Below are 14,155 nucleotides of genomic sequence, written 5' to 3'. Positions count from 1 at the left end.
AGTAGCTACGTTGAATGTTGGTGGCTTCCATGTCCCCTCTAAACGCAAGAGGTCCCTGCTCTACTTGCACAAACTTCAGGCGGAAATAGGCTACTTGCAGGAGACACATTTGACCCCCCTGGAAACTCTCAAATTAAATTCCCTAGGCTGGACAGTGCTGGCATCGTCCCCCTATAAATTAAAGTCCAGGGGAGTCATTATCCTAGCCAGGAAACAAACGCCTGTGACTATGTGACTGACCCCGAGGGTAAATTTGTACTTTTGGATGCCACCATACGTTCAACTATAGATGTACACTATGCAATGTATATGCCCCTAATTTCTAAATTGTTTTTCTGTGATTTGCTTACGCTCCTCACCCCGTACTTAGACACCATGATTATTCTAGTAGGGGACTTCAAATGTGCTAGACACAGAGCTGTCATCACTGAATAGAAGGGCACCTCCCAGACATGGGATGCAATATCTAATGGCTAGCCTCCATCTTGCCGATGTATGGCGAGCATACCACCCGGTTGACAGGGGATTCTCGGGTCTATCAGCAGCCCATAATACTCTTTCCCGCATAGATTATATATTGCTAGCTACAAGGGCCTTTCCTTTAATACATGACTCTGGTATAGAAACTATCTCTATATCTGATCATACAGCATGCTGTATTTCACTGCTTTCCACACAGGACAGGGGTTCATATATATACTGGCGCTTTCCTAGTCACTTGGCTAGCTCTACCAAGTTTAAGTCTACTTTGGAGATGGCTTGGATGGAATACAAACATCACAATACATTGGTGGAATCTTAATCACCCCTATTGTTCTGGTAGGCGAACCCAACCTAACTCCACCACACCTAATATGAAGCTACAAAATTGATCATATGATATGATCATATGCTCTGCTTGGATGATTTATTTAATATATACTAGATTTCACTTTCTGGAGCTGTCAATGCCTTGTTCTGTTTTGTCTTCCCTTTCTCTCCCTCCCTTCTTCCCTTTTTTTTCTTAACCCGTTTATTTATTGCTGATAAGGCTAAGAGGAGGTTTTACCTTATTATAATGTTTTTCTTTAACAAGTGTATTATACGGTCTGCCTTACCAAGTTTTAACACCAACCGAGTGACCCGCTGATTATGGTTTATTTGCTTGAACGGTTAAATTGATTATAAAGGTTGTATGTTCTCCTCGCTACAAATATTTGATTGCCATGTAATGTACTTTTCATGTGCCAAGCTAGGAAGCTTATACTTCACAGACACTCCAGTAACGTTTTTTCATAATGTTAATAACTGACAGACAATGTTGTATTTGTAAATGTAAAACTGTCTTTATTTCAATTGTACAATTGTTTTTTGAGAAAATTCTTTAATAAAGTATTTTAAAAAATAAATAAATAACACACCGAGTTGACCTGTAAGAAACCGCAAAATAACACAAAGAAATTGTATATATTTGTAGAATAGTATTAGATGCAGGACTTCTTTACATTCATTTCATGTTTTAGACCTTGTTTCCTGATCTTTTCAAAGAAGAAACCATTTTGTGTTCTCAAAAACTTTTGAAACGTTTGAGCCGCTTTCTGCCCAAAATCCGTCCAGTGTGTACAGCCCAGGGATGAGCGGTTAGCATGATGTGTGCTCCCACATCATTGCCAGCCGCTGCCGCTCACCTGCTGTTATTACCAGCAAATTAGCTACAGGAGGACAGCATTCCATAGAGCCCTGCTATGATATCCGTCCACCTCCGTGAAAATTGCATGGATGGTAGAAAATCGACCAGTTTGTATGCTCTGAGCAATTTTTAGCCCATTGATTCAACCCCCCCCCATCATCGCTGTTCATACACACTGTGCAACAATGCCTCATCTTAAGTTTGTGAATTTATAGATAGCGTTTTGATATAAGGACCCCACTTATGGTAGAATGTTAATACACATTTTTCTATAAAAGATAAAGGGGAGTTTCTGTCAAAGTATAAGGTTGTCAATAATAATCTGTGTTCTTTAATTGGTTTGATGTTACGTAGGTGCTATCCAATGCTTCAGTATAATTACTTTGGCCGTAGTGACCGATAATGTCATAAAAGGCAATAAATGGTTGTTCGTGTGGGCTAAATTTCAACTATGGAAATCAGTAAACAGTAAGGCCAATAGATCTAAAGATGTGGGGAAGTGGAAGTTGTGTGTAATAAAATCAATCACTTTCTATAAAAATCTCTTAATGACAACATTTATGTATGAAGGTGGCAAGTATTTTTTTTATTACATATTTATATGTTAGTGTGAGGTTAATTAAACACAAAAAACACATCCTTTTGGTAAGGGACACATATTTATTCCCCAGTGTTCACAGAAGTCTTCTTACGATAACTGAAGGTCATGGTGCACAGCTCACACTTTTATCCCTGTTTACAGTCTATCTTCATTCAGAAAAAGTATATACATTTGTGGTGTTCACACATTGCCCCAAATTGGTATGTAGGTTTCCTCAATGACACATTTAGATTACATGTTGTTTTATCGTATTCCATATAATTTATTTATACCGATGATCCTTATATGATATAGCTGGTCAATGGAAATTGCATTTACAGGTTTGGGAGTACTATAGACATTTTAATTTATTCTGTTTTTGACTAGGATCCATACAAATCCTTTGGTCTTCCCTCCATCGGTCGACTTTCTCAGTACCAGGAGCCGCACCAACTACCAGGGGTATGTGCCATCTGTTTTTTAATTAATATCATTTTATAGTGAAAATAAAGATATAGTGTTGCAGTAATTGTTCTCATTGAGGCAATAGACTTAGGGAAGAGCAGTCAGCACAAAACTCACAAAGTGCATTTGTTACAAATAACGCTAGTTTACTGTTTTTTAATGACACTGCATAAAAAGAACAAAAAAGCTCCCGCTCTCTGTGTAATAAACGTACACTCGGTGTAACTGTGAGCCAGTATTTACTTACAGAATGACAGGGCTATACCATCTGCGTGTACAATTACTTGCACTGATTACTTGCGTGGAAGGGAGGAAGAATTCAAAATGTAAAGATGTTATTGGATATGTGATTTATTTCACTTCTTAAAATTGTTTTTCCCATATTCTTTCTAATGGGCCCTGACCCTTTCTTGGCTCAGAGACTCCATGCTGTGTTCAAAGCCTGCGAGTAGAACGAAAATTTCAAGGGCTTAACAGGCATTATGTCTCGCTAAATATTAGAAAAGAAAACATACATTAGAGGTTGTGCTTAAACATCACTTGTGAACGTCAAGCAAAGATTCATTGAATTAAAATGCACGTTAATTATTCAGGCTTTCTTTCACTCTGTTCCGTCTTCATTTTAATAGCTAACAAGATGTCAAGCATTTTGCCCTTGCAAGTTTTTGCAATTTGCAGTTTCCAAACGTGAGACCTGTTGAAAGTGCAAGTGATAATGGACCAGACCGTACCCCCTACAGGCAGTGTCCCACCAAATCATGCTTCAATTAATGCTGCAGCAGGAGTTTTGTGTAATAACATTTCTGATTGCAAGCTATCTGTAGGAAAAAAAAAATTAAAATGCCTTAAGTATTTTGTGTACTACAGTTATTTGCTGATGTGAATGTAGCATGTCAGCTAAATGGACCAAGGGATAGATAAAGTGTTTAGGTGCAGGGGAGTGCACACTAAGCTTTGTCTGTCATTATTGCTGCGAGCAATCAAATCGATGCCAGCAGGACAGTAGACGCGTTGACAGCTGTAATTATGTATCTCCATGGTGATCACTTTTGGCCTGTCATGGAGGCCTACTTGTCCCCTACCTTACAAGCATTTAATCAGATTGGGCTGTCACTTGTCAGGTAGACATGGCGGCCTGGGAGTTGTGTTATGAGGGAGAGGTGATTTGAAAATGAAGGGTGGGAGACGCCTGAAAGCTTCACTTGGTATGTTACAGTACAGACATAATATACTTTAATTATGCCAGGGGCTTCAGAGCTGTGGTGAGGACATTGCCTATAGTGTTACTGATCTGCTTCATATTGCTTGATGGCCGTTTATGACGATTAGAGCTGATACTCCTAGTCAGCAGCATATTATGTGTCTAATCATGGAAATAATTGCAAGCAAGTTAATTAAGTTTCCATGTGGTTCCTCCCTCAGACTAAGTTTTCAATTAACTGTGGTTGTAATGGATTAATAAAAAAAACATGGTTACTCCTAAATGCACACATGCTTATGCTATAAATGTAGGAAGATTACCAGTTGGACTTGCATTAATAAATTGGCAAATTAATATATTTACACACACACACACACACACACACACACACACACACACACACACACACACACACTCAGATGTGGGTGTGCTGCTTCATCTCCATGGATTGCCACCCAGGATTCCAGAATGTGAAATTTACTTGTAAAAAAGAAATGGAGGAGTGCACTATCAGTAATCCATAAAAGCACTTTTGCAAGTCTGCATACAGCAGTGATGATGCTACGCCTCATAGTCAGCATACAGCAGTGATGATGCCACGCCTCATAGTCAGCATACAGCACTGATGATGCCACGCCTCATAGTCAGCATACAGCAGTGATGCTTAGGTTTAGGTACTAGCGGGGAGGGAGTATTAGGGTTTCCTGCTTGAAGGGACATTTAGAGTGGGGAGAATTAGGATAATTATACTAACCGGACCCCTGTTGGGATTCCCTCCTTCGGGATGCCGGCATCAGCATTCTGAGTACCGGTCACCCTTAAGGTTTTCCCTGTCTTCTATGCCTCATTGGTAATAGCTTTTAGTCTACTGTATTTATAAACAAACAGATATTCACTACAAAGTTAAATTACTGCATGGATATGTATTTGAAAGATTATGGGTTTATTTCTAAACACATTTATAATATGTCTTTTTAGTAATGTCCCCATTGCTCGCTACTGAAGATTTATACTGCAGCATTTCATTAGCTGCCACTAAGGTACTAACAATATCATCATACCCTCTTGTGGATGCTATAGTCAAGGTTTCCTATATGAAATCAATATTTTAAATAAAAATGTTACCAGCTAACAGACATTGGGGCAGATGTATTATAGCAGCGCTTATTGCGAGGCGAAGCAGGAAGGGATATCGACAAGATGTATTAACATCTTGTCTGCCGAGGCGGGGGAGTGCTAACTCCCCCCCCCCCCCCCCCCCCCCCCCCCCCCGGCGATGTCTCCTCCTGGAGAGAGTGCATGAGTTTACACTGATGCACTGTCTCCTGTCCCCCCGGCCGGCTTGACTGGGCAGCTGTCCCTGCTGTTTAGATAAAAGGGCTTCGCCAGCCTGATGCTGGCAAAGCCAAAACCGGTATTGTGCGGAACAGTCAGCAAGGCTGACCATTCATACATTCGGCCTGCTATCATTTAGATAGCAGTGCCGATATGGACAGGGGCGCTTAAAGCGCTGATACCCCTTCTCCCCCATATCGCCCGGTCAAACATCTGCCCCATTTTGTGGACTCTTTCTTCCTTGGTGCAGACAGCTGGGCTCCTATTTTATCCAGGAGGTTCCTTCTCACAGGTGACGGTCACTGTGAGTTTTAAAAAATCCTCCACCCATTCTATTCCACTGTGCTCCATCTAATCCCTGCTGCTCCTGCCTCTCTTACAGAATTCCTGTGTCCCTAGAATCAGTGGGACATGTCTGTTTCTTGAATATTTTGATTAGCTCTTGAATGTTTTAGATACCAAAGTTTGTCAGAAGCATTTTAATAAATGTTTATTCCTCTGAAAATGCTCATTTGAAAATGTTCATAAGGGTAACCTTAAAACCACACTGCTGAAGTCACACTGTGAGAGAAAAACTGGAATCAGTGAAGCTAACTTCACTGACTCATTAGCAGCAATCAGATATTTCAATGTTTGGACGTTGTCCCTGTTTTTTTCCACCTCATGTCGTTACAAGATCAAAACTGTTATAAAAAAAACCCGATGTCATTATTAAACAAATCCAGGGAGAAGAAAGCTGAATAAACAGTAATGATGCAAGGGGTAAGCGCAAGGTTGGAGGTGGCTTCAGCCATCAAATGACAGAGCAGAAAACAGGGATTGTCTCAAGTTCTGAGGCCTTTGTACTAAGACTTGTGTAGAGCTTTTGTTATGGTTTGAGCTTAATAGGTGTATAATGTTGTTGCATTTGGTAGATAAGACTGCAATGATTACATAGTGGAATTGTCCTCACATTTTTATACTTTTTTGATCTTATGTATTGATAGTATATCTTCTTTGTCAGTTTTAATGTAAGTAGAAAATCAGATTAAGTTTATCAATTATTTGCAAAAAAAAGTAATTTCTTTGCGTGTGTATGTATTGTATGTATATGTATGTATGTATGTATGTATGTATGTGTGAAAAGGATGGATAGGGGTATCGGGACCAATAGTGACACACATAGTGGTTAAGATCCTTAAAATAACTAACTTTCACCATAAATTATATATCAATTAAATATAATCTCAAATATATTCATTCAAGAGCAGAGGTGTAAACTTTATTTTTTTTGTATTTTTTTTTTTAAAGGGAACAATTTATTTTAACAATATAACTTAATAAAACACATTTTTTAAAATGTATTATTATTATTATTATTATTATTTTATTTATGGTGCGCCACAAGCGTACAAGGAACAGTACAGGGAGACAAAACTTAGCATTACATTGAATCAAAAACAAAAATAAAGTACAGGTAAAGAGCGTCACAGTTCAATACACATTACAGCTTAAATATAAGTAGTGTGGACTCGATCAACATACTACTAGAGGCTTGTGGCCAATGATAGCGATGAGTATGCGGACAAAGATGGTTACTGAGTGTTTGAGTATGGGAGAGCTGTGAGTGAAATGTGAAGAGAAGTGGGCTTTGACAACAGGAGGGAAGAGGGCCCTGCTCTGAGGAGCTTACAATCCAGTAGGAAGGGGAGATTACATGAGGTGCAAGCAAGTGGAAGGTGGCATGATAGCAGGATGTAAGCAGGCAGGGGGTTAGAGAACCTGCCTCAGGACTAGTTTATGCAGCGGATGGGTATGCTTTGATGAATAGGTGAGTTTTCAGTGTCCGTTTGAAGCATTGCAAGGTCGGGGAGAGTCTAATGGAGCGAGGGAGTGCGTTCCACTAAAGGGGTGCAGCATGGGCAATGTCCTGAACTCTAGCGTGGGAAGCGGTGATCAGGGTGGAGGAGAGACGTCAGTCGTCGGCCGACCGTAGAGGGCGGGAGGGTGTATGAATGGTGATGAGGTTAGAGATATATGATAATAGAATTAGAGATGGCCCTGTATTTGAGTGTGAGGTGTTTGAAGAGGATTCTGTAGGGGAATGGGAGCCAGTGCAGATTTTGTTGAAGGGGAGTGGCAGAAGTAGAGCGTTGGGAGAGGAAGATAAGCCTGGCTACAGAGTTGAGGACAGATTGGTGAGTGGATGATAAGCTTAGTTGCACTCTTTGAGAGAAAAGGCCTGATGTGAGCAATGTTGCATAACTGGAAACGACAAGCATGGGCCAGAGCTTGGTTGTGGGGTGCAAAGGAGAGGGAGGAGTTAAGAGTGACACCCAGGCAGTGGATTTGGAGAACGGGGGAGATGATGGTGTTGTTAACAGTGATCGAGATATTAGTAGGAGGTGTAGCTCTATATAGGTAATGTCACTGTACCTTCTTCTGTTTAGGAGTCACTCACTCTGTTGCTATCCCGCTGACTCCTTGCGGAGTAGAATAGTATAGTGATGTATCAAGCTGCACTCAGAGTCTTGCATTAGGTGAGAAACGTGGTATTTTAATGATCAACATTTTAGGGAATTAGTCCCCTTCATCATGATAAAGAATACAGTGCATACAGTGTTTAAATACTAAAACAACATCTTACTCCCTACTCCGTTCTCCGCCTCCTGACATGCGTTTGCCAGACACTTTTCCCTGCGACTTCCGGTATCGGACTTCCACACCAGAGCTGGCCCGTCGTCCTAGCAATGGGAGGGAGGATACCTACAAAACATAAACAATAATAAAAGTCTGAACTACTAGACATTCATTCAATGTGGTCAGTAAATATAAATAACATGCAGTGCTTCAGAAGAGGACATGTACAAATCTGTCCAGCAGTAAGTGGTCATGTCACATATATATTGTGTGCAAATGCACATAAAGTAAAAAACGTATATAAATGAAAATTCTCCACATCAGGTACTATCTTGCCTGTTAAATTTTTGTAAGGACAACTACATATAAATTAATGTCTAATCTCGATCAGTGTGACACCTTGTTTACACAAAATTAATAAAACCAAGTTAAGCATTTAAACCTTTTGGTTTAAGAGTATCTAGTTTAAAGATCCACTTTGTTTCTAATTGAAGTAATGTTTTTACCACTGTTTCCACCCCTGAGGCTGGTTGGGACATGGTCCACGATTTAGTATTTAAGTGTTGCCATCCCATGTTTTAGGGTGTCAAAATGGCGTGCCACCGGCTGTTCACTTGTCCCACTACTTAAAGCGGTACTTACTGTATCATTTGTCGGTCTGGAGTCATGCGGGTTTTAAACCGACATTCAGGGTGAAATGTAATCGGATGAGAGATTCAGAAAGTGAGAGATTTGGTAAGAAATATCTAGTTTTTTTAAAGCGGAAATCACTTACACTGCAAAGCCAGTTTGATTTTGTAGTGGAAATGATTGCCGCTTTAAAAAAAATGGAGATTTCTTACCAAATCTCTCACTTTCTGAATCTCTCCTCCTATTACATTTCACCCTCAGTCTTTCCAACATAGTATAACCTGCATAGACACATCACAACATAGATCACAAATGAAGAGGAACATGTCAAAGGCAAATTGATTTTAACCCTTTTGCCAGAATGAGATAATTACATGTCACACACCCAAGACATGTAAAGCAACAGTTGCCACTGCTAAGGAGATGTGGGGGGACGACACCTTCTTGATTTTTGATAACTATGTGTCTACCTCAATATCCTTAATCCTCTTACTTCTAGTGTAACTCGGCATGAGGTGTGTGCATTTGAGTGACTGTAACTCAGGATCAGATGTGATAATGGGCCATAATGCTTTTTCCCATGTGTTTGCTGTTTTCCTTATATTCATTATCCCATGGGAAAAATATCCTTTTTGCGTTTTTTTGGATAGGTGTTTCCTATCTAGATTTTGTGCCCTCTGTCTGGCTACTAGAAGATCTTTCATGGGATAGCCCCTCTGTAATATATGTGATACAATATTCCTGCACACGCTTAACAGAGAATATCTAAGGTTTACGTTTAGTATAAGCAGCCTTTACACTAAGATTCCTTGAAGAAGAAGGAAACAGAGACAGAATATACATCAATTATTGTGCAGGTGCTATCTCCTGAACTACAGGAGCAATATAAGGTGGATGCAGTAATGCAAAAATACGGTAAAAACCTAGTTACCGGGGTTTTTACTGCATTTTGGGATGCACTAAAGCACCACCACCGCCTATGGGCTTCTACCACGACCCACCGTCACCGTCCCAGAATGTACCCTCGCCGCCCGCTGACCCCTCTCACCCGTGTCATGGCAGTATCGCGCCGTGCTGCCCAGACCAGTCACCACCTCCTCCCTGCACTGTAAATCCTCTTCTGGGTGCAGGGAGGAAGAGAGCCTGCCCGCAGCAGCATCATCCAGCCGGGTAAGGGAGGGAGGCGGGAGCCGTCTGGACCCGCTACACATCGCCGGCCACATCGCAAAGGACAGCTCTTAACGCAAGAGCTGTCCTTTGATATAATTATCGCATATGTCAGTGCATATGCTATAATTATCTCTGCGGTAGCCGGCGATGTGCGGCAAATTGGGGCCACGGATGTTAGTGCATCCCGCCCATAGAGCACAAAACCGGGGTCCTTTTCACCCAATCCAATGAAGATGTTATGCATAAGAGTCCTTTTGATGGATTTTCTTAAAACAAAGTTCTTGATGCACACCATAGTTTTTCAACAGTTTCTCAACATAAACCGTTAACCCTGTTATCCCGAAGAACAATAAATTATATTTGAAACGTTGATCACCTCTTGACGTTGATCACCAATTGACATTGCGCAGTAAAATTCTGTTTGTTTGACACCAGACCCGGAGTGACGTGCTTTCTCATCTGTTTATATATATATATATATATATATATATATAGGCACACAGAATATTAGTTTCAAACAGCAACTGTATTAGGGCATAGCAGCAATCGAGCGCTTTCGGGGAATCCTCCCCGTCATCAGGATATCTGCCCTTACACCATATCCTGATGACGGGGAGGATTCCCCGAAAGCGCTCGATTGCTGCTATGCCCTAATACAGTTACTGTTTGAAACTAATATTCCGTGTGCCTCCGTTATTGGACCTCTGTATGTTATGCTTTGGAGTGCACCGGACCCGTTGTATATGGAGATTGGGAGTGCCGGCAAAAAAGCACGTGTGTATATATATATGTACTAGGTGATTCATCGCGCCCTACAGGCGCTCTTCACACCGGCGTAAGGGGCTACGCCCCTTAATTTGTGAACGTTTGTATTGTGAGAAATATGGTTAGAATTGTATGAAAGATGCCCTGTATTGCAGCTTATGCCAGTGGGTGAGGGTCCAGCGTGGCAGCACAGGAGTACAGGACGGTGGCCCTGAGTCAGTGTCTCCTCCTACTGGGTGGGAGTTAGGGTGCATGAGAGCAGGAGGCTGGGTTATGAGGCATAATAGGGGTATGTAGGCAACACTGCGTCAGCGATTACCCAGTGGTGGAAGTTACGGTTCAGGAGAGCAGGAAGCTGGGTAGTGATAGGGGTGTGTGGGCATACGGGGGACTAAAGAGGGTGGGGGACACTGTGCAGCTTCTGCCAGTGGGTGAGGGTCCAGCGTGGCAGCACAGAAGTACAGGACGGTGGCCCTGAGTCAGTGTCTCCTCCGCCTGGGTGGAAGTTAGGGTGCATGAGAGCAGGAGGCTGGGCGGTAAAGCATGATAGGGGAATGTGGGCAACACAGGGTGAGCGGGTCCCCACTGGCGGAAGTTACGGGGCAGGAGAACAGGAGGCAGGGCAGTGATAGAGGTGTGTGGGCATGAGGGGTAATAAAGGTTTTTGGCTGTTGCGGAGTAGGGATAGGCATTGGTGCAGACACCATCGATGGTTGGCATTGATGGCGATTTTGCACCCTGCCATCGATAGTAGTAACATATTACTTGGATAACCATCCATTGTTGTAGCTATCGATGGTCATCCATTATATCTGACTGAATAGGCCGTGGGTCAATCAGAACTTGGTGGCCTAAAAAAATTTGAAACTTGATCGGTTCTCCTTTGCCATCGTTGTAGGGAAACCATCTTGTCCTCCCACATTGATGGCAAAAGTATTCAACATCGGCCATAAACCATCGATTATTTGAAATCATTGATGGTCGATGGGCATCCCTAGAACTGGAGGAGGGTGGGGGACAGTATGCAGCTCCTGGCAGTGGGTGAGCGTCTCCTCCCACTGGGAGGGAGTGAGCGTGCATGAGAGCAGGAGGCTGTATAATAGTGGTATGTGGGCAAGACATTGATAAAAGTTGTGGCGCTGGTGCAGAGGGCAGTGGGGAAACCTGCAGTGCGGCAGCCAGGGCCGGATTTCGCTGGGGTCCCGCATTTCGCGGGAGGGGGTGGTCACGGGGGGTCCCGCGAATCGCAGGAGGGGGGGTTGCGGGGGTCCCGTGAATCGCGGGAGGGGGGTTGCGGGGGTCCTGCGAATCGCGGGAGGGGTTGGTCGCGGGGATCCCGCGAATCGCGGGAGTCGCTGGGGTCCCATGATTCGCGGGAGGGTCGCAGGGGTCCCGCGATTCCCGGGAGGGGGGGTTGCGGGGGTCCTGCAAATTGCGGGAGGGGGGGTCGCGGGGGTCCCGCGAATCGTGGGAGGGGGGTCCCGCGAATCGCGGGAGGGGGGTCGCGGGGGTCCTGGCAGAGGGTAGGGATGTGCAGGAGTAATGGTGGATGGTGGCTGTGGAGTAATGGTGGATGGTGGGCGTGTACTGTAGACCTGGCTGGGCGAGGGGAGGTGATGTCAAGGGGGTGGAACGTTATACACATGAAAATGTTCTACACAGGAACGTTCTACACAGGGGTTGAGTGACAGATCTAGCTAAATATATAAGAGATATCAGAATGGAGGCATGACAGAGGTAAGTAAGGCCAGGAATTGACTTAGGTAGGGTGGGAAGGGAAGCGGTCATCTATTAGAATGAACTTAGTACAGTCATTAGGTCGACCCCACTAGGTCGACTGGCAGGAAGGTCGACCTGACTTAAGGTCGACATGACTTAAGGTCGAATTTGCATAAAGGTCGACATGAGGAAGGTCGACTGGTCATAAGGTCGACATGAGGTTTTTCATTGTTTTTTGAGCCGACATGTGCCGACAGGCGGTATTTCATGCCCTACCATCCACTACGGCGTGGAGGAGGTTATTAAAGCTGTGGCGAGCGAAGCGAGCCACCGTGCCCGATGCATTGCGAGCGAAGCGAGCTATGCGAGGGTCCGATTCTCATTGCCAACTGTGTCCATGTCGACTGTGTCGACATTCGGATCAAAAAACAGTGAAAAAACCCATGTCGACCTTATGACCAGTCGACCTTCCTCATGTCGACCTTTATGCAAATTCGACCTTAAGTCATGTCGACCTTGGCCCATGTCAACCTTAAATCAGGTCGACCTTCCAGCCAGTCGACCTAATGGGGTCGACCTAATGACTGTAGACCTAAGTTCATTCTGACAGATGTACCGATTCCGGTGGGAAGGCCATGATGGGGGTATTGGGAGAACAGACACAGAGGGAATTGATGCTGAGCATGGCGCAGACACTTAGGTGACCCGGCAGTTAAACTGTAGAATATAAAAGCTATATATATATATATATATATATATTTATTATCTTTATGAGAATATATAACTTATTTTTTCATACCTAATAGAAGCCATCCATAGGCAGCAGCAATGCAGAGGAGGGAGGATCAGTCACTCCAGCAGTCCTGGAGAGAACATTATGCTTGGAGGTGCAGTCAGTGGTTGTAGCAGGGACCTCTCATGTGAAGAGAGTTTAGTGCGCTGCTACTCTGTGTGGTCTTCCCCGAATCCCTGTGTGCGGTGGCGCGCTCCAGGGGGGGGGAGGATGCCTGTCATTAGCTTCCCGGTGTGCGGCGGCTTTGCGAGGCAGGGGGTGAGGGAGGAGAGAGTGCTGTTGATGTCGGGCGCAGCTGACTCCAGGCTGAGCTGCCCAAACAGCGTGCGGTGGCTGTATGTGGCCGGGGTCATGTCCCCCGGGCGGGCGCTGTTGCTGCAGACCACGGCTTCTCAGCCTGCTTCTCAGTCTATGGCTGTGCTCATGCTGCCTGATCACTGTGAAAGGCAGCAAGTGAGCTCTCGTGACACTGGTGGCAGGGAACGGTGAGCAGGGCAGGACGGAGGCAGCTGTCGGGTATGGCAGGCCAGGGCGGGACCAGTGGCGCCATTCGACCAATCGGCGCCCGGAGCAGGAGCTCCGGTGGCTCCGCCCTCCCTATGCTTTTGCTAATCGGGCCATTTATCAAGGCCGAAGACTGGTAAAAATGTAGCAGATGAGGTATATTCTATTTTTCGGTGATATATAAAAAAGTATATCCAGATCGAAAAAAGTAAAGTTACTCTTTACCTAGAAGGGCGCCCGTCGTGGTGATCGCGGGTACATTTATGTCTGGCCGCGACGCGACCGACGCGATGCCCGCGATTTCCCATTGAAACCCATGTTAAACATGGAAATCGCGTCGGTCGCGTCGCGGCCGTCCATAAATGTACCCGCGATGCCCGCGACGCGATGCACCCGATTTCCCATAGGAATCAATGTTAAATGGCCCGACCGACGCGATTTTACTGTTAAATGCCTTAATGGACCCGATTTGGCCATAGGAATCAATGTTAAATGGGCTACAGAGCCCAAATAGGCACAATTAACCCTTAAATGTCCCCCCAAATTTTTAACGCCACCCCACGATCCACGCCAACCCGAAGCGTGGCGAGCGCAGCGAGCCCGCGAGGGGCGGCGGTACGCGTCCTCTGACCTTTTCATGCCCTACTATCCACGTCGGCGTGGAGTTGAGAATAGAATAGTGTGGCGAGCGCAGCGAGCCACCGA

General features: G+C 44.4%; 1 protein-coding gene across 1 annotated transcript in view; it reads left to right on the top strand.

Moving 5' to 3' along the window:
• PCCA (propionyl-CoA carboxylase subunit alpha) overlaps positions 1–14,155 on the top strand; it is a 457,969-nt gene that overhangs the window by 175,418 nt on the left and 268,396 nt on the right. Inside the window, exon 14 of the mRNA XM_083168630.1 lies at positions 2,637–2,711. Within this exon, the coding sequence (XP_083024756.1) occupies positions 2,637–2,711 (75 nt within the window). The remainder of the gene's footprint in view (positions 1–2,636; positions 2,712–14,155) is intronic.

This window comes from Crinia signifera, chromosome 2, assembly GCF_055691185.1.
Source record: "Crinia signifera chromosome 2, ASM5569118v1, whole genome shotgun sequence".
Taxonomy (NCBI): domain Eukaryota; kingdom Metazoa; phylum Chordata; class Amphibia; order Anura; family Myobatrachidae; genus Crinia; species Crinia signifera.
The sequence above is the reverse complement of the archived record's forward strand: the minus strand, read 5'-3'. Positions and strand labels throughout refer to the sequence as shown.